Source organism: Panthera onca, chromosome D4 (assembly GCF_046562875.1).
Source record: "Panthera onca isolate mPanOnc1 chromosome D4, mPanOnc1 haplotype 2, whole genome shotgun sequence".
Lineage (NCBI taxonomy): Eukaryota > Metazoa > Chordata > Mammalia > Carnivora > Felidae > Panthera > Panthera onca.
The window spans coordinates 22422239-22442143 of NC_138351.1; the positions used below are offsets into that span (position 1 = coordinate 22422239).

Genomic DNA, 19905 nt, shown 5'->3' on the forward strand with positions numbered 1-19905 from the left:
GCACACCTACAGTGGGATACTACTCAGCAAAACAAAGGAATAGACTATTTATACACACAAAAAAATATGAATTAGTCACAAAAAAATTACACTTAGTGAAAGAAGCCAGACAAAAGATTCCACACAGTAGGAATCAATTTACATAAATTTCTAGAAAATGCAAATGCATCTATAATGATAAAAAGCATATCAATGGTCACCTGGGGATGTGGAAAGGCAGGATGGGGAAAAGTGGAAGGGGGCTACGAATGGACACAAAGAAACTTTTGTGGGCAATGGGTATGTTATTTTCTTGATTGTGCTGATGGTTTCATGGGTATGTATACGCATATTTCAGAACCTTGCCAATTGTGTACTTTAAGTTAGTGCAGCTTATAGAATGTCACTTATATTTTAACAAAGTCATTAAAAAAGTTAAGAACAGAAGTTTGGCTTAACAAAAATGTACCAAAGAACATAAAAGTCTAGTCGATTAGTTGAAATTTTGTGTAGTTTATTTCCTTTAAAATAGGTATCCTATATAATTGTGAGAGATGCTACTCGTAATGAAAGGTAATAAAGCAATGTTCATTGATATCACGGCAGTACTGTCTGATACCCTCTAGCAACGAATTGCCTGGTGGAGGTAACTGAAGCATTATTGATAAGGAACTCATTAAGTGTAGATATGTCTCCCATTTCCATCCATATATTATGTATGTATGTATGTATGTATGTATGTACATACGTATCTATCTATGTATCTATCTATTATGTATCTATCCTTGTTTATAGAACAAAACAACAATAATTTAAATGACTTGCTTACCTTATTTTAGTTTAGCCTTCCAAAAATCTTGCAAGGTAAATAGGCCATGTAAAAGCATTGAGTTCACTGAGACACTTGAAGGATGGCTCTACCGTTTGTCATCGTGCAACCAATAAATGGTGCAGGGAATTCAACCCACATCTTCTCTGTCCTCCTCTCTTACCTCCCTAGCCTGTTCAAATCCCAACTTCTTTGCGAGGCTTATCCTGTCCACTGTTTAAATTGAAAGCTGTGATTCTGCCTAAATCTCAATGCTCCCTATGCTACTTTATACTCCGTAACATTAGTTCCTGGCTAACCTATCAGGTAATTTGCATGTTTGTATTTTTGCTCCCATCCACCTAGAATGTAGGCTCCACACAGTTGCACATTTTGCCTTTTTTAAGTCCAGTGGAGATCCAGCAAAAAAGTCAGTGTCAGCCAGAACTGGGCACAGTTGTAACTTGTGTGATTTGATATTTTAGTGATTTAGATCAGAGCTGGGCCACTTACTGAAGAGCATCTCTTCTGCTGCATTAAGGCAGCACAATACATTAAAAGAAACTGAAATTTCCAACAATTACAGAGCGGGTATGTGCCCTTTCTCCCCTTGTTCCTCCAGGCTCAAATCTATCCTCTCTGGGTGATATGGGAATGTGTAAGAATGACTGGCCTAAGTCTAAATTAAATAAGAAGACACACAAGAAAACATTGAAACATTTCTAAAAAAAAAAAAAAATCATTGAGTGGTTTCCTTTGACACATCAGAGGTTCTCTAGCCTCTAGTAAGGTCAGAGAGAAGGGGTGGGAGAAGAGTGAAACACAGAGGAAGAGGCAAGGGTGAGTCACCTCATCTCTCCCTCCTTTGGACCTTACTTCCCCCTGGATTGTCATCCGTTACATTCAAAATGTAGATTGCAGGAGTCAGTGTGTTCAGGTAGAGGATGTGGTCACTTCTACATCCCAGTCATTGCAACGTGGAAAATTCAGCATAGTTATGTCTGGCTCAACCCATCACCATTCACACAGGTTAATTCTTTCTCTACTGCTGAGTCAAAAAGACACATGAGCGAGGGCAGATTCATAACAAAGTTTCATGTACATTAAGTACACAATGTGGGCAGGATAAAAGCCCATCGAGGCAAATAGGTAGGGGTAAAGGGAGTCCCTACAGGCAGCAGTGGTATCCTGCCCGTTCCAAGACCAGAGAAAACTGGCCCAGAGCTTGGGTCAGCCAAGTTCACAGTCACGCCAGGGATGGCACGGTTGATGATTTATGTAGCTTTCTTCCATTCTCCACTAGAACTTCTTGAATCTGCTGTCTTTCTGGTGTAGGTCTAAACATAAATACATGTATGCACACAATGTACACACTTTCTGTACGAAGAGATCAGGGTAAGTTTCACTTAAAGGGGTTGGGCCCCTTTCTGGTGCAAAGAAGTCAGTTTCCAGTTATATCCAATTTGGAGAGGAATATTAGGTCCTTATTCGTGACAAAAGAAGGGAATGTGTAGGTGAAGTCCTAGTCAGGTTATGAAGGTGCTCTAGTCATGCCCAGAGCACAGGCCCAATTTACCAGGACACATACAGTGTTTGATCCTCCAAAGTCAGAGGAGTACCCGACTAGGACAAGTCCAAGTTCTGTTTAACATTTCCTGGCACTATCCCCCAATGCACCACCAGCGCTGTGCTTATGGGGGGCACTTGTGCTCTGTGTGGCTGAGGGACCGTAGGTGTATCCAGTCGTAGCAGGCGTGGAGCTGTTCCCCAGAGCACCACCTGTGTTAGGGGTAAGAGGGCTCCCAGTGTCCTTCTGGGGGGTGCTGACATAGAGGCCTGCCATCATAGATGTGATACTGTCTGCATCTGCTATGGCACTTGCTGCGTTTGCATTGGGTCGGCTGCAATCATTCTGATGTGAAGAACTACTAGGTTCTACGTTCGTGGGAATGACGTTGTCCCCTCCATGCATACATCTGCATGCTGGGCGGGAGGACCGCATTTGCGTGGAAGGACGGTGGAACTACAAGTGGGTCCAAGCATAGAGCTGGTGCTGCCACCTGTAACTGCAGCAGAGGCCGTGTGGCCAGGCAAGTCCGAGGGGCTCTGTAGGGGGTAAACACACACGCCTCTTGAAACACGTGTCTTCTGCTTGGTAGTGGCTCTTCCACACGAAGCATTTAGTTCTTGTGTACACGGCTTCCGGGTGCACTTCTGGCCAACGATAACAAGAGAGCTTCCACCTGCGGGAACAGCGTGGCCCTCTCCCACTACCCCATCACCTGGGTTTTGGACGGCTCACCCCCTGACGCTCAGATTTAAGAAGGAGGCTGGCACATGTCCTGACCCACATTTCGGGTCCGTGCTGGTTGCTCGGTGATGTGGGGCAAGTTTTCGTTGTGCAGATGGTGTCTGGGTGCCCTTGGGGCTAAAAGGAACACAAGAGCTTGTACCTGTGGGAACAGCGTGGCCCTCTCCCACTACATCACCTGGGTTTTGGACGGCTCGCCCCCTCATGATCAGATTTAACAAGCAGGCTGGCACATGTCCTGATCCACGTTTCGTCTCCGTGCCGGTTGCTCGGTGACGTGGGGCAAGTTTTCTTTGTGCAGGTGGGCTCTGAGTGCCCTTGGGGCTAACAGGAACATGAGAGCTTGTACCTGCGGGAACAGCGTGGCCCTGTCCCACTACCCCATCACCTGGGTTTTGGACGGCTCGCCCCCTGCCGATCAGATTTAAGAAGCAGACTGGCATGTGTCCTGATCCATGTTTCGTCTCTGTGATGGTGGCTTGGTGACGTGGGGCAGCCTTTCTTCGTGCAGATGGGGTCTGGGTGCCCTTGGGGCTAACAGGAACACGGAAGTGTGTACCTGCGGGAACAGCGTGGCCCTCTACCACTACATCACCTGGGTTTTGGACGGCTCGCCCCCTGATGATCAGATTTAAGAAGCAGGCTGGCACGTGTCCTGACCCACGTTTCTTCTCGGTTCTCGTGGCTCGGTCACGTGGGGCAAGTTTTCTTTGTCCAGATTGGCTCTGGGTGCCCTTGAGGCTACCAGCAATACTAGAGATTCCACGTGAGGGAACAGGGCGGCCCTCTCCCACTACTCCATCACCTGGGGTTTTGATGGCTGGCCCCCTGATGCTCAGATTTAAGGGGGAGGCTGCCTGGTCTCTTGACTTAGTCCTCTTCTCCACGGTGGCATCTCCTCTACATGAGGCAAGTTTTCTCTGTCGGGATGAGCCCCCGGGGCACTTATGGGTAGTGGGGACTGTAGAGTCTCCACCTGTGGGAACAGTACAGCCCTGCCCCACTGCTCCACTACCTGGGTTCTGGATGGGTGGGCCCCAAGTGCCTGGATTCAAGGTGGAACTAGCATTTTGTCCAAATACCGGGACGGTATTTGTTCCTCCTACAGCAGCAGCCATGCCATCACCACAGCGATTCCAGGTTGTCTGACCTAAAGTTGGAGCAGAAATGGTTCTTGGTACCCCGTTCAGTCCTGCCCCAAGGTGGAATGCTCCGGATGCCTGTGAATGAGCGGGGCCTGGGATGTACACACCACTGCCCATAGGGGCCGCACGTCCCGAAAACACATGTCGGCCTGAAGTACTGTCAGCTAACGGTGAGCCACCATCCCCGGTGCTGGGCATCCCCGTGGCAACTCCAAAGCCTGTTGTGGTAGATACGCCAATGGGCAGGATGCCTGGCTTGTCACTCGAGGCCGGCTGGATAGTGAGAGTGGTGATAGATGCGGAACCTGCCAAACCTGCCTTCACTGCGTTGTCTCTGGGGGGCTGGGCTACGAGAGCAGATGGGCCCATAGCTTGTGTTGAGGCTACTGGTGTTCCTAACAGGTGAGAATTGTCAGCCTGCTGCCCATTATGATGCCCAGTTGTGGGCTGAGAGGTGATTCCTGGGTCAGAGTGGTTGGAAACTGAGGTCTGTCCGATGGAGGACTTTTTCGGTAAATGGATAGAGTCGTGGGCCACCACAGTGCTGCCACGGGGTGGTGTGTTAGCAGAACCAGAAAGCACCATGTTAAGTGGGAAATGGTTGTCCCTGGACTCAGGGGAGGAACAGAAGATGGAAGCCTGAGATGGCGATGGAGTGTCCATGGCTTCGCTGTTACAGGCCGAGTTGCAGGTTGCAGAGGGCTTGCCTACTGGAGTGGAGGTGACTCCAGAATCCGCAAGGGACAAACTACTGGAAACGGCAACACTGGCAAGAAGGGCTGTCTTCGGATCTCCAGGTGGGCTGGTGAAAACTGGAGACTCTGCAGGGCACCTCTGCTTCAAACTGCAACGACCCTGGGGAAACGAAGGAGATCCCATTCCGGATCCTTGGGGAGATCTGAAAATAACAGCCTTTGAAAGGGGAGTGGTGTCCACGTCGACGACACCAGGACCTGAAGTGAGCCTGGAGGTAGATGTAGATGCATTGGCTGCGATGGTAGAAGCAGCTGTCTTAGAAATGATGGGCTGGACAACTGAAACAGGGCTATGTGTGGAAGGATTTGGAAGAGGGGCGGGAAGGATAGGAGGGGGGGAATGTATACACAGAGGCACTGGGGATTCTGTGTTGCAGGAGGGTGGCTGTAAGGAGGGGGTTGAGGTGTTAGGAAGTGTGGTGATGTCAGAAATAAGACAGGTTACAGCAGTGACTGGCTGAAGAGGGCCTTCTTTCTGCACAGGAATTCCACAAATGAGACTGGAACTAAGATGAGGAACACCACCAGCAGGAACAGCTGGAGAAGATTTAGAAACCATCTGGGCTGTCTCCTGACCAAGGTTTGGTGTTAAAGATGGAAGGACAGGGGCAGTCGGGGGCTTGGCAGATTGGTCAGCCAAGTCATCAGTAGGAATGGGGACTTGCAAAGTGCGACTCGCCAAAAGCAGAGAGTTAGCGGTCTCTGAGGCAAGTAGGCATAAAGAAGTGGCAGACTGAGCATCTGAGCAGTCTCCTTTGATCTCTCTTCTGTCTTCCAAGGTCTTACTCCTGTGACATTTGGTATTCTTCAAGGTGTCCAGGTTTTTGTCAATAGTTCTGCAAGGAAACCTAGGAAGTGGGGGCAACTCGCCGTGGCCCCACCACTGGGGCGGTGGTGGTGGCCGAGAATGGGACGTGGATGTTTTCCGTTTGCAGGGCCTACTGCTGGCAGATACAGGGGAAAAAGAGCTCCTTGATGAGATGCCTGGAGGCTCATTAGCCTGTATCTCCTTCCTGGAGAGGTATGATGTGTCCCTGACGGGCTGATGGCTTTCACCCGCCACTTCCTTTGTTGATGTCTCCTGCAGTAAGGGGCAGCGTGCGGGTGGGTCGGAGAGCGCTGCTGTATCTGTATCAGGCACCAATTTTCCAGCTGGGCCATGTGAGGAGGTGACTGCGCAGGCTACACGGCGGCAGTGCATCAGAGACTTCTGGGTATTCTCCCTCAAACGGTCTTCTGGAGGATTAGGATGGAGGTCCAAAGGTGGGGGGCTGTGCTGCCAGGAAGTGAGAAGCCCACCGGTCTCCAGGGGACTAGATTTTAATGGTATGTCCCCAACGTGATGGGGGACCCTGTTCCCACCATTCTGCCCTTTGGTCTCTGCAAGATCCTCCATCTTTTTTCTGGGATCTTCTTGGACCTTCTCCTCCACCCCAAATGGGCACAAAAGTGGGAGGTGCCTGGATGGTACCGACTCCACAGCCTCCTCTACCTTCTCAGATAGTGAACGTGGGAGAGTGAATTTGCGCCCCAGAGGAGGGATCCTTTTGGCTCTGGAGTGTCCAAACATCATGGAATTACGAGCACACAGCACAGGTTTTTTCGGAGAGTGACTCCAGTTCACCAAGGGAGGGATCCCCAGAGGGGTACCTGCGGCCTGCGGGATGGGGTACCGCCTCTTGGGCTGGACGTATAAACTAGCCGGTAAAGGCCTAGGATTCCGGTGGAAGAGCCTGCGCCCAGGGCCCAGGGCCCGTGAAGGAGCAGCGGGGTGGTCCCGGCCAGGTGGTGGAACAGCATCGCGGGAGGGGGGGTGCAGGGGCCACACATCACCAGGCAGCGGGCGGGAGCCGCGGGAGCGGCAGAGGCGGCGGCGGGGGCGGGGTGGGAAACGAAACTTACAAAGCAGGTTGCCCATATCGGGCTGGTTGTGCGCAAAACGACTGAGAGATGGGAGTAAAAAAGGTGGAGAGCGCCTCCTGAGCTTCTGACTCCTTTCTTAGTCAAACAGGCACTGAGCCTGAGGGACTGAGCCGGGCCTTTGTGCCGCCTCCCAGGAAGATGGCGCCAACAGGGGCGCGCATGCGCAGCATGGCAAGTGACCTCAGCAAAGGGCAAAGGGCAAATGGCGAGGCCCCAAAGCCCCGCCCCTTAGCCTCCCGCGTCTGGACTTCCAGCCTGCAGCCGGCAGCCCTTGGCTGGTGTATAGATTTCAGGCTGCCTGTGGCGGTTGTATACAAGCAGCTGGGCCACTGCTTGGCGACTGTGGGGGAGTGCGGTGGCTGTGGGACCTCTCAGCGCCTGGGTGTGTGTCGCCAGCCCTTCTCTCAAGAAAGCTGAGCACGGGAGCTCCCGACACTGCGGGGGGGTGGCCTGCTGCCCCCGGGGCCCTCTCTGCTTCCCTGTGAGGCCTAGAGCCAGGTGCATCTTCGCTAGGGCTGTCCAGGCCTTGAGCATCACCCTTCCAAGCGGACGCCAAACCCTGACCTGACTGCATGCTGCGCCCCAAGACCTCCCTTCGTGGCAGGCAAGTTCTTGCTTTGTTCCTTTTCGGGAATTTGGCTAAACCTTTACCATTGAGACCGCCTCTCAGGTCACGCAGGTGCTGGTGGCTTAGCCGGGATTCAAACCCAGCGGAGTGACTCCAGAGCTCTTACTCTGGACTGTGACGCCTCCTTACCGTATATGCATCGTATGTTACCATTTTTCTTTCCCTTTTTCTTAGTAGTTAGGGTACTTCGCACCGTGCCATACTCATGGGGAGCATAGGCACTGCCCAGTACCAGGCCTCCCTTGAACAGAAGTTCAATTCATAAATTAATCAGGGCCGCAGTGGGTTCTGGCCTCAGAAGACCATGGCTCACGGACCTCCAGTTGTAAGCATAGCACCATCCCACATTTGTAACTGAGCTTTGCAGCCCAGAGTTTCTCTTTGGTCTACTCTGAAGAATCCAAATACGTAAGATTGTATGTGAATATATAAAGACTATATTCTAGATACCTTGTGGTCTACCTGAAGGGAATTCACCAGTTCCATATGGATTAGAAGCCAGTTTCTCCGGCCTTCTAGGAATGTGTCTAATAAGGCATCTCACTAATGTCTAGAAAGCAAACATGTCATTTATTGTAAGTTAATAGTGGAGCAATGTATTGGATTGAAGTCACATCACCACAATTTGGTCATTGTGAGCATGCCAGCCGGGTCCATTCTTCACCTCACCTTGTTGGCATTTAAATATAATTCTAGAGATTCATATGCTCAAGAGGGGAGAGATATGCCTAGGTTTCTGGCAAGAGAAACATGCATTATTGTCTAGGAGCTGAAAACTTCAGCATGAAGAAAAAGGTTTGAAAAATCTTGGCCTACGTGTGGCCTTGCCTAGTTTGAATCTTGTTACTTTGGTTTACTTCATTGAAGTGTTTTCTCTCTCATGGTACTGATGTTGCATATCAGGGGCATGCCATGCAGAAGGTTCAGAACCAAGAATCCTGTAATCAGTAAAATAGTATATATATATATATATATATATATATATATATATATAGACTTAAAAATTTTTATATATATACTATTATATTATACATAGTAAGTAATATATATTGTATATATACACACAGTAAAATCTTGGAGTGTGAGTAACTTGTTCTGCGAGTGTTCCACAAGACGGGTAGACGTTTCTAATAAATATTAACTTGATAAATGAGTGATGTCTTGCAATACAAGGAGTATGTGATGTCAAAGGTCACATGACAATTGAACCAATGGTTGTGTGTCTCTCTCTCTGTCTCTGTCTCTCTCTCTCTCTCGGTCTCTCTCTATTTCTCTGTGGGATTGTGGGTGATGGTCTCCCATGCTCAGATGCTCTGTCTCGGGTCCCAGTGTTTGGCAGAAATGAGTGATTTTTCAGAGCAATGGGAGGTGCCCACAACTGACTCTAACTCGTGTATTTTTGTCACTTCAAAGCACCAATGGACAGTCCTTTGCTTTTCCATACAAGAATGAGCTTTGGAATGCATTGCTTCATTCTAGGTCAGGCTGCCTGCAGATATAGCCCCTTTCTTCTGCTGCCTTATTGCCAGTTCCATTAAATACAGTATATGACAAGAGCTTACTAATACTGTAGTGTAGTCAACCTCCATTAGTGATAATGAAAGTCATCTTACACAACAGCCCTCCTCTCTCGTCTCCCTCACACCAGCCACAAAAGTTTTCAAAGGGAAATGCAGATTGATTTTTTATGTTTCATTATATTTTATATATTTTTTATTGTTTTGTATCACATTACAGTATCATAATGATTTTTGTGTGAATATTTTTGGATTGTGGGACAAATCATCTGAGGTTCCATTATTTCTTATGGGGACATTGGCTTTGCTATACAAGTGCTTTGGATTACAAGATGTTTCTGGAACAAATTATGCTCGCAAACTGAGGCTTTTACTGTATTTAGTTTTTTGTATATTTAAAGTAGCATTGGTCGTAGTTTGTATCTTATAAAATTAGTTTCAGTGCTCTGTTTATGAGAGCTTTTATAGTATGTTAGAGCCAGTTTGGAGTTCCATCCCCAACCAAGTTGGAGGTTGGTAGGACACAAAAGGTTTTGCTCAGACCCAAATGCCGCTTGAAAAAAAGGAGAAATATAAGCCCTTTCTAATCTCTCTGGGAGCACAAATGATTTATAGATATGACATTTAACCACAATCCCTTTGATATCATTTGAGTTCAGCAAGGAACAATTTCTTGATGTTGTTTGTTTGAACAGAAATAGCAAACTTGTGCAAATGTTGGGCAAAGATTTCTTCTAGGAACTCTGAAAAAGATGATGATGTCAGATATATCTGGACACAATAAATGACAGTCATGTTATTTCCATCTTTTTATTTCCCAGGACAAAGGGGCAAATTCAGCATATGATGAGTGTTGGGGCTTCAGGACAATACAAGGAAGTTTGGGTGAGGACATCCCATAAAAATCTACCTCTTGATTTTTCTTGTCAAATGGGAGTAGACAGGAGGGATGCTGTTTTGAAATATAGACCATTCTCTTACTTGTCCTTAAAGGCAAAATATATTAGATGGCAATGATTCTTCTGAGCTAATTTGCCTTGGCAGAAGCCAATATGTTGAGACAGAACTTGTGAAGGCAAAATATTTTTTGAGCGATTAATTTAATCATTAATAAAAATATTTTGATACTAACAGCAAATTATAGTTGCCAGGAGGATTCCTTCTCATTTGACAATTTATGAAGCACCAATCTCCAGTATAGTAAATGAAGCCAGGGGTGTGTAGTTTGAATGGAATTGGTAGTAGGGACAGTGAACCATAGCTGACACCCTGTGATGGAACACTCCCTCCCCGTTCCCTTGTCTTGCCCACCAGCAATCTGAGGTAATTCATACAGAGTTAATATGGAGGGAAGACTGAGTGATCCATGAAACTCGTTAAGTGAACTTTTTTTTTCCCCTAAAATAACTTTTGTCTGCTTGGTTTCAACCCCTGTTCTCTCTTCTGTTTACTATAAACAGGGCTCAGCAGAAGCTCACTGGCCTTGTGCAGCCCCTTCTTTGGAAGTCCTTTCTTGATCCCTCCATTCATCGGTCTTACATTTCACTTTTTGCCTTCTAGAAATGTATCAAAATCTTTCTGTGGTTGTGACTTCCACATTCTCTTGGCTTTGATTGGTATTAATTTTGGTATTTCTATACTTTTATTAACTATGGTTTCCAGGAAGAACAGAAAGTAAACGTGTTTTTCTGGTCTGCTGGCTTGAACTGAAAATACCTGTTGATTTTAGCATCCAACTTTCCCACATAAGAAAAAAACCCAACCTCAGCATTCACCTTTCTTGTGAAATCACTAAGGGTTTAGGAGGTAGTAATTTCTAATAGGAAAATAATACCTATCTCATGGAGTTGACTTAAGGATTAAATGAGATGGTGAACATGAAAATTATTTGTAAAGCTTAAAGTTCTCTAAGAATTTTTTTGTTATTATTTTATTTGTTGCTATTTCAATGTTACTGTTTTCTTTGTTGCTACTTCAACTTCCCCTGAAAGCTGTTTATGACATTGCTTATGTGAGAAAATATCTCCTGGTTTATTGGCAGCATGGAGCCTGCTTAGGATTCTCTCTCTCTGTCTCTCTCTCTTTCTGTCTCTCTCTCTCTCTCTCTGTGTCTCTCTCTCGCTCTCCCCTTCCCTCTCTCCCTCCCTCCTTCCCTCTCCCTTTCTCCCTCTCCCTCCCTTCCCTGATTACTTTCAATCTCTTTCCCCCCCCTCAAAATAAATAAACATTAAAAAAATGATAAACACAATTCTGGTAATTGTAGGATACAGATGCTTAAATGAGCCCTAAATTATTGCCATCAAATTTCTTGGATTTATAAAACTTCTCTGGATTGATTAAAGACAATTTGTTAACCTCTAGCAGAAGGCCATCATGTATAATACGTTCCCACATCTCAAGGGAAATTCTCTTAATTTCTTACATTTAATTGATATTCCCAGTGATTCCAAAAAGAGAGATACATAAAAGTGCCCTTATTCTCAAATAATTGGGAGATTAGGAAACCATACTGGTAATCCTAAACCTCGTATTTGAAATGCTTCCAGATTTAAGCCTTTTGAAGTGCTGTTTCCTGAACTGCTGTTTTTTTTCTTTTTTAATATATTATTATTTTGAGTTCTTTGAATCACAACTCTCCTACAGGGGATGAATATGCCAAAACAGATAAGAACATCTATTTTCAAAGGGCTTTCAATTTCAAGTTAATAGGCTCCCAAAGTTTATATAGCAGAGTCCCAAGCTGTTGCAAAGGTTTGACAAGCATGTTTCTCAGCAGTTCTGGGATTTATGTTAGGTGGCTTTCAGTGAAGATAAAGCAAAGAAAATTTCCTGAATTCCTAAGTAACCAGTGATGCCGATTCTTATTAATATTCTTAGTGGTGGTAAATACTCCTTCTTGCTGTTCTGCCTTAGCATTCCTTATTTTTTCTTCTTCCAGGGACCCCTTGGCCCTCTTCAAGACACAAGTTAGTGTTTAATCATTCGAATCTGAATGATCATCACTTTTCCCTTTTTTTGACTCCTCTGTACTGCTTGATTCACTTTGGCATTTTTAAGGTTTGTTCATTTGATAATATCAGACTGCATCTTAAGGAAGGGCATGTAATTCAACTAAAGATAACTGTGTGTGCAATAAGGTTAGGCTCCTTAGGCGCTGCGTCCAACCATTTTATGTATCTTTATTGGTGACTTTTCAAAGATTTGCTAACCTGGTTGAACTTTTACTGAGTAGGATCCCTGACTGCCTGGATCATTCGCCCGATAATCCTGATTCACATAGATGGAGACAAGGTTGTTATAGGTCTGACACCAGGCAGACCCGCTCTCCCCCTGAGGGCTTCAGAGCTCTTCTGCAGGAGGCTGGATCCGAGCAGGCACCTGGAGAGTCACATAGATTCACAGCAAGTGATCACAGGTGGCAAGAAGAGTTATGGCTGCAAAGGACTCCCTTCCTGGATGAAGCATGCCTTAATAGTCAGTGACAGACATCAATTATCCTGACCCTCCTCATTCATGTGTTTACTCTTAAGTGATTTTCATGTGCATGGGCTCCAAATCCTCCAGAACTCTGCTTCCTCAAAAGAGTCATATATTTCAGTGTTCCTGTCTCATAGAGAGTAATATTTTAGATGGGAATGTAGGAGAAATAGTTCACATAAACTCTGCAGCTAAGGCTATAAAGTATAGGTAAGCAGGATCTTTCTTTAGGGAATGTATGTTTTTAAACTGTCTCAAGACATATCAGCCCTTTAGTACCCCAATTTGAATTATTTTGGGGCAAATATCAAGATGTCTTTCATCTTACAGGTTGCATTTTTGAAATTACCTACACTTCCCCCTCCCAGATTGACACATTTTACTGAACCCAGAAATTCTCCTTTGGCTCCTAATAGTCCTCATGTAGTAAGAGCTACCTCCAAACTCTTCTTACGAGGAAAGCTCTGGGGATATGTGGTTTTGGCTTCTTTCTTGATTATTAGTGTTGTTACTTTATAATATGTCTTACTAATTCATAACGAGGAACCTACGCTAGCAGTCAGAGAACCTAACTGTCTGGCTTCGTAGCTGCGTGGATTGCTTAATATCTCTGGAATTTGGTCTGCTCACGTGTTACATAGGAATAAGAACACCAGCCTGCCTACCACATAGGATTATTTTGAAGGTCCGGGGAAACAACTCACTTACAAATATTTTGAAGGTTGTTAACGTTCTGTAGGAACACACAGTATCATTACTACCACTACTTTATTACTGTTACTCTTACCACTGTTTCTACCACACTGCTAATGATAACGCTGGGAGGGGGGAGGTGCCGTCCAGAAACTCTACTCATCATATTCAGTGAGTCTGACTTGTTCCGCACAAGATAATACTGCGTTTTAAAAGTCTTCATTTTTGTCTATGAGCCAGGTTCCACTTGAAGTTTTATTCATTAATACCGGTAAATAAGTGTGGAATAAAGCCTGACTAGAGAACAAAAAGAGAAATTAGTATTTAAACTGAAGGAACAAAGAGAAACAAAATTTTAAAAAAATGTATAAATTGTGCAATCCTGTTGGAATTATACACTTTTATCGTCTGTTTATTTCAGACAATGGTCGTGTATGAGGTTAAGCCATTTAACGTATTTGTTGTGGTTTCAACACTGAAAGGGATCGACTCAGCCTCTGTTCATCAGAGGAAGATAAAGTGCACACGGGGCGGAACCCTTTGTGAGGCTCTATCTGTGAAAATCATAACATTGCTCAAACCCCATGTACACTCAGAATCCCTGTAACATGTTTTGTTAGAAGTAAATAGTTTCCTGGCAGTTCTGTGCCTGAAATTTCTGAGCAGCTTGACTCTCCAGTTTATCCCTGGAGGGCATTATTAGTCACTCTATTATCAAAAAAAAATGCAGAGATAATATGTGTGTCTCTATAGCATGCATGCTGAGTAATAACCAAGAGGAATGGGATATTTTCACAGGCTGGTAATGGGGAAGCTTTGCCTCCTCGTTGTTCCACATCAGCCACGCCTGTGGGCTTTCTGCTGTCCTGCCACCACAGTGTCATCTGTGTGGCCTAACGGGAAACTCTGATTCCATACTTAGCAGTCATTTTCCCAGCCACGGATAAATGAGAGAGAGCTAGGCCTCAGCGGGTGGGTTTTCATCTAGGCAGACACAAAGCTGATGATCAAGTAAGCCTCCCACACCTGAGTTTAAACAGGAATGGTTAGCTGAGGGGCAGGCAGGGGAAGAGGTAGCCAGCTCAGGGTTAAACTGCTGTCAGGGGCTTGAGTCCACTAAGACCACAGCTAGGCCTAGTGGAGGTCACTACTCAGCCATGACAAGGAATAAAGACCTTCCTTTAAGAATCAAGTAGTGGTGGGGCACCTGGGTGGCTCAGTCGGTTGAGCGTCCGACTTCTGCTCAGGTCACGATCTCGCAGTTCGTGAGTTCGAGCCCCGCGTCGGGCTCTGTGCTGACAGCTCAGAGCCTGGAACCTGCTTCGGATTCTGTGTCTCCCTCTCTCTCTGTCCCTCCCCCACTTGTGCTCGCACGCGCGCTCTCTCTTTGTCTCTCTCTCTCTGTCTCTCTCTCCCCCACTGTCAAAAATAAATAAACATTAAAAAAAAAAAAAAGAATTAGTGCTTTGTCCCTATGAGAAAACCTGTAAGTGATTCAAAGCTCTGTGCATAAGTGTTCACCTGGTACCTGTGATGAATATAGTGGATGTGGCTCAGTGGGCCTTTCCTTTTACATTGTCGGGCAATAACATGACCTATAAGGATCTTTTATCTTTCTTGCAAAATTAAACAATATATATTTCATAAAAAGTATTTGGCTTTACCGAAAAGCAAGGAAGCATTGCTCACTCTATCTTGAGTTGCTTGAGAATCGAGAAATAAGAATGTTTGCTTATATGAGAGGCAGACATCTGCAAGCAGCCTTCCCCACTTGCACCCGCATCCCAAAATGTACCACATCCTGGTCAGTCCGAAGCCCTGCTGGCACTGTTATACAGGCGGTTTCCCATTACCCAATCTGACACCCCATTCAATTATTAAAGAATACCCTGCTATATTTATTACGGAGGTGGCTGATATTGCTGCCAATTGTCGAATTTCGGTTTCCTGTGGTTGATTTTCATGCATGAGGAACACACAGCTGCTGGGTGGGTGCCAGGGCTCCATCAATCTCTCCAGGCTGCCTCGACCTCAGGATATGTAAGAGGAGAGGATAAATTGGAAGATCAATGACTTGTCCCTCCTGCCGCACCAGCTGCTATTGAGAAATTAATATGAGGATCACTATAAATAAAAGATAAAAGATGATATGGCTTACAGTGTAAAATATTAAGGCTGGACACAATGTGCCTGCGGAATCTAAACCAAAAGCTAAGTAAATTAACCCTGTAAGGGCCTTCCACCACCTTCCTGGAAATCCAGTTTGAGAAAGAGAGATCACACTGTAATGTGATAAGAATCTCTTACTAGATAAAGAGAGTCAGGAACACTAATGAAATAGTGCTCCTTCTCTTTTCTGTGTCTGGAGTTGTAGGACTAGAAGGGATTGCAGAGATCATTTACCCCAGACACCTCATTTTTCACGAGGAAGCTGAAGACCAGAAAACTAAGAGACTTGCTGGAATATTTGCAGCTAGCTGGTGACAGAGCTCCTAATGGACCCCAGTTCCAATGTTCAATCCTTTTTTATCAAGCTATCTCCTATCACGACGACTCTTAATAAAATCCTCATTTTTGTGCTCTCTAGGGCTTTCTTAGAAGAGCACTAATTTGTAATCATGCCAGAAGCAGTAAAAGATGATGGTATTTCTTAATATGCACTCAAGACCAAAGATCTACATGCAGGATGATAATAACATTTGACCGATATCATTTAAGGGAGCACCTTTGATTCTGAGGCATCACAGAGGACATTATCCATGTTTCTTCTGAGGGGGTGGAAATGGAACAGATGATCAGACTCAAAAATAAATGCAGAGCCCAAGAAAGACTTTGCTAAAGAAGAGGAAAAACGTTGGTCCTATTGGGAAAGTACTGGTTGTGGAGGAAACAGAAGCCTTAAGAGGAGCAACATGACCACAATATGAGAGAGAAAGTTGGAGCCAGGGTCAATCTTGTTTGAATCTATAAGTCTAAATTCGGCTGCTGACTTTGATGCACCGTGGGTGTGCGTTAATCTGGCTGGCCCTACCCCAAAGTGACTGAATCCCTGGGATCTCAGTTTCAAGTTCCACTGCCCCTACTGGCAGCACGTGACATGAGAAAAGGGATTGTTGTTGCCCGACAGCTCAGTTCTGTATATATCTTGATTTGCAGTTCCTTTTGGCTGCTTGTCAGGACAACTAGATGGGATTTAGATTCCTTAAAATGCAATTATGAATCTGTTGGCCTTGACTCTAGGTTCTACCCAGGAATTCATTTGTACTTGGCAAAGAGCATTTAAATTCTCATCTCCTACACCATTGAAGTCGCTCTTTAGAGCCTCTCCTCACTCTCACCTGTTAATCAGAAGTCAGTTACATGAAACATTCAGTTCAGGCTCCATATCTTCTGAAGACAAATACACTTAAAAAATGGTGAGGGATGCCTGGGTGGCTCAGTTGGTTAAGTGTCCTGCTCCTGATGTCCCCTCAGGTCATGATCTCGTGGTTTATGAGATCAAGCCCTACATCAGGCTTTTCACTGGGTGTGGAGCCTGCTTAAGATTCTCTTCTCTCTCTCTCTTTCTCTCTCTCTCTCTCTCTCTCTCCCCCTCTGCCCCTCTCCCCTGCTAGAACTCTCTCTCTCTCAGAAAAAGAAAAAAAAAAATAGTGGGATGCTGATTTTATTTACAGCCAAGTCACCTACTGGGTGACAAAGACTGATTCTTTTATTTTTTATTTTTTTAACATTTATTTTTAAGAGACAGGGAGAAACAGAGCATGAACAGTGGAGGGGCAGAAAGAGAGGGGGACACAATCCAAAGCAGGCTCCAGGCTGTGAGCCCGACGTGAGGCTCGAACCCACAAACTGTGAGATCATGATCTGAGCCGAAGTTGGGTTCTCAACCGACTGAGCCACCCCGGTGCCCCTGATTTTGTCTTTAGCAGGTTAAAAAAGAATCCCCAGTCTGAAAACTCTTGCTTTTTTTTTTTTTTTTTTTTTTAACAAAACAAAACTCCTGTCAGTGCTGTTTCTTAAGGGTCAAAAAGTATGCATTACAAAAAGAGAAAAAAAAAAAATTAAAGATCAATGCCAGCTCTCTCATTTCTTAGTTGAGAAATGAGTATGATGATCACTATAAATAAAAGATAAAAGATGATATGGCTTTTGGAGTAAAATATGAAGCCAGTCACAATGTGATGTATCAAGCTTAACCAAATTAACCCCCTGGGATAAACAGGGGCTTGGTTTTTTTGTTGCATTTTAAAATGAACTAGTATTAAAAAATAAGCTTATATATGAAAACAGTCATCCAGGGGCTCATAAAGAAGAATTCGGTTTCTTTCTTGCTAGGTAGTCTCTCTAAGACACCTGCACAAGATTTGGAAAGTGCTTTCCCTTGGGCAACAAAAAGAAGAGCAATCACTCAGGATTCTGGAAAGATGCACCAACTGATCTTATTGGTTGATGTGGTGGCTGGAAGCTATGTTTAGGGGATGGAGTTGTTTTTTGCATTTTAATCTGCAAGCTTTGCTCAGGAAATATGCTTTCCATTAGGATGTACACAAATCATATTTCTAATACACCACTCATTAGATTAATGTTAGTATTAGACTTTTGTAGAGTGCATATGTGTCTTGGGCATTTTTCCAGAAATGCATTATGTAACACATGGATTTCCAATTCATAATTGCAAAGGCTTCAAAACCTGAGCTTCAGAGGAGACTTTAGAAATAGGCTAGCTCCAATGAATTTTTCACTCCCATGCCTAACCAGTCTCCACAAATTGTGTTCCAGGAAATGAGATCAAAATAAAAATAAAATCTCGGTCTAGTTGAAGCAGTTATTTTGATCTGTTGAGATAGATAGCCAGGGTTTTTGTCTAAGTCTGTTGGGTATAGACTCCTTTTTCTGCATGCTTTGACCTTCTCTCTAACCCTGCAAGAATGTAGATGGGTTGGGTGACTCACATTCACTTTTGGAACTGTGAGCTGAATTATTTAGCATAAGCAATGGGAAAAGTGGAGGAGTAAGTGGGGAGAAATAATTTTAAGTTATATCTTTAGCTGGAGGAAAATTGGCCTACCTACACAAGAGTAAATATGGCATATGCAATGATTCAGATACTCAAAGATGTCTGTTTTAGCAATAAAGACTAGATCTGGACACAATCCCTGGCATAGTCAGACATACACCTGCACGTTCACTATATCAAAAGAACCACAGAAGTGTGTTGAAAACTGCTTAAGTGAGAGACATAAACACAACTACAGATGAACGGACAGGAATTCAAGACTTTAAATGCTGGACTGCTGGCAAAGCAGTCAGCAGGGTAAGCTCCAGCCAATTTTCAATTGTGAGACACTAGGTTCACATTGCAGACATGCTAGAATGTTTGTTCTTCCCTGCCCAATCTTTTAGGGAGGATATTAAACACCCCTGTTAAATGTCTGCAAGTGATTGCCAAAGTGAAGCTTTTGAAAATGATGGCTGTGATCTTTAATAAGGTTGTGCCCTTGTCAAGAGTCTCAGAATTTTCAATGTAATTTCAAATCAACATTTTTTTTTTTTTTATTTTGGATGATATGCATGTCTATCTCGCTGTAAGGAATATCCATGTATAGTTGAAGTTAGGGACCAGCTGGTGTAAATTTTTATGGTTATCTCCTGACCTAACCTTTTAGCTTCTTTTTGTTCCTTGGTTGTGGTTAAGCTTGATCTTGCCTCAGGGGCTTTGATCCTGCCATGTTCATTTTTTTGGATTATTTCCAGGAAGTTTTTCCAGTAATGACTCCATTCTGTTCTTTGGCACTCACTTCTTAAAAATATGTTTTCTTGATTATCCTGGTAGCCTTAGTCATAATTTATCATATTACCTTATTTTATTTCCTTCACAGCACTTACTAATTTTTCAAGAACAGTAATGGGATAATAAAAGAAACACTTATCTTTTGTGTCTATTTATATTTTGAAGAACTACTCCCAAAGAACACAAGCTCCACAATGGCAGAGACTATGTTGCTTTTCTTATTCCCTGTTCTATGCCAGCCTTGGAACAGTGACCAGACATAGTCACTTAAGGTGTATTGATTGACTGTGTAAAGACTGTATGATTACATGAACGGGGTTGGAATTATTTGAGGTCACTCTTAATGATGGCTGGGGTGAGTGATTAAATTAAGATTGTAGGTTTTAGAGCTGAAAGTGATCTTGTTAACTCTCAAGTTCGGGGCAAAACTCTCTTCTGTAGCACCTCTGATCTATGATCAACCAGTCTGTGCTTGAACAACTGTACATGAAAGACACAACTATGGTGCTGTCTTAGCTGTCTTCAGACAGATTACAGCCTTCCATGGCAGTTTGTTCCCTGTTATACAGCTATAATTAGGAGACAATTCTTTGATTTATCCAGAATCTCAGTCCTCTCGCCTTCTGCTCCTTGTTCTAGTTCCTAGAGGCTAGACAGGACACCGTTTCCTCTAAATTACATCCTTTAGGTTTGTATGCCTGCTTTATGACAAAATTAGCACAATGCTATGGCAAAGTTCACCTTGACTGTCTCCCACTTATACCCACATTTCTTGTTAGTATTTAAAGAGAATTCATGTTAATATTCTGCCTTATATTTGAGGGAGTATAGAGATAAAAGAGATCTAGGGGTTATGCCAGAAGCAATAAGACAGATAT

At 44.3% G+C, this 19905-nt stretch overlaps 1 protein-coding gene across 1 annotated transcript; it reads right to left on the reverse strand.

Moving 5' to 3' along the window:
* Positions 1–3085: 3085 nt before the first annotated feature.
* NPAP1 (nuclear pore associated protein 1) lies at positions 3086–6916 on the reverse strand. The gene has a single exon (XM_081790866.1). The coding sequence runs from the start codon at positions 6914–6916 to the stop codon at positions 3086–3088; it is 3831 nt and encodes a 1276-aa protein (XP_081646992.1).
* Positions 6917–19905: the final 12989 nt, after the last annotated feature.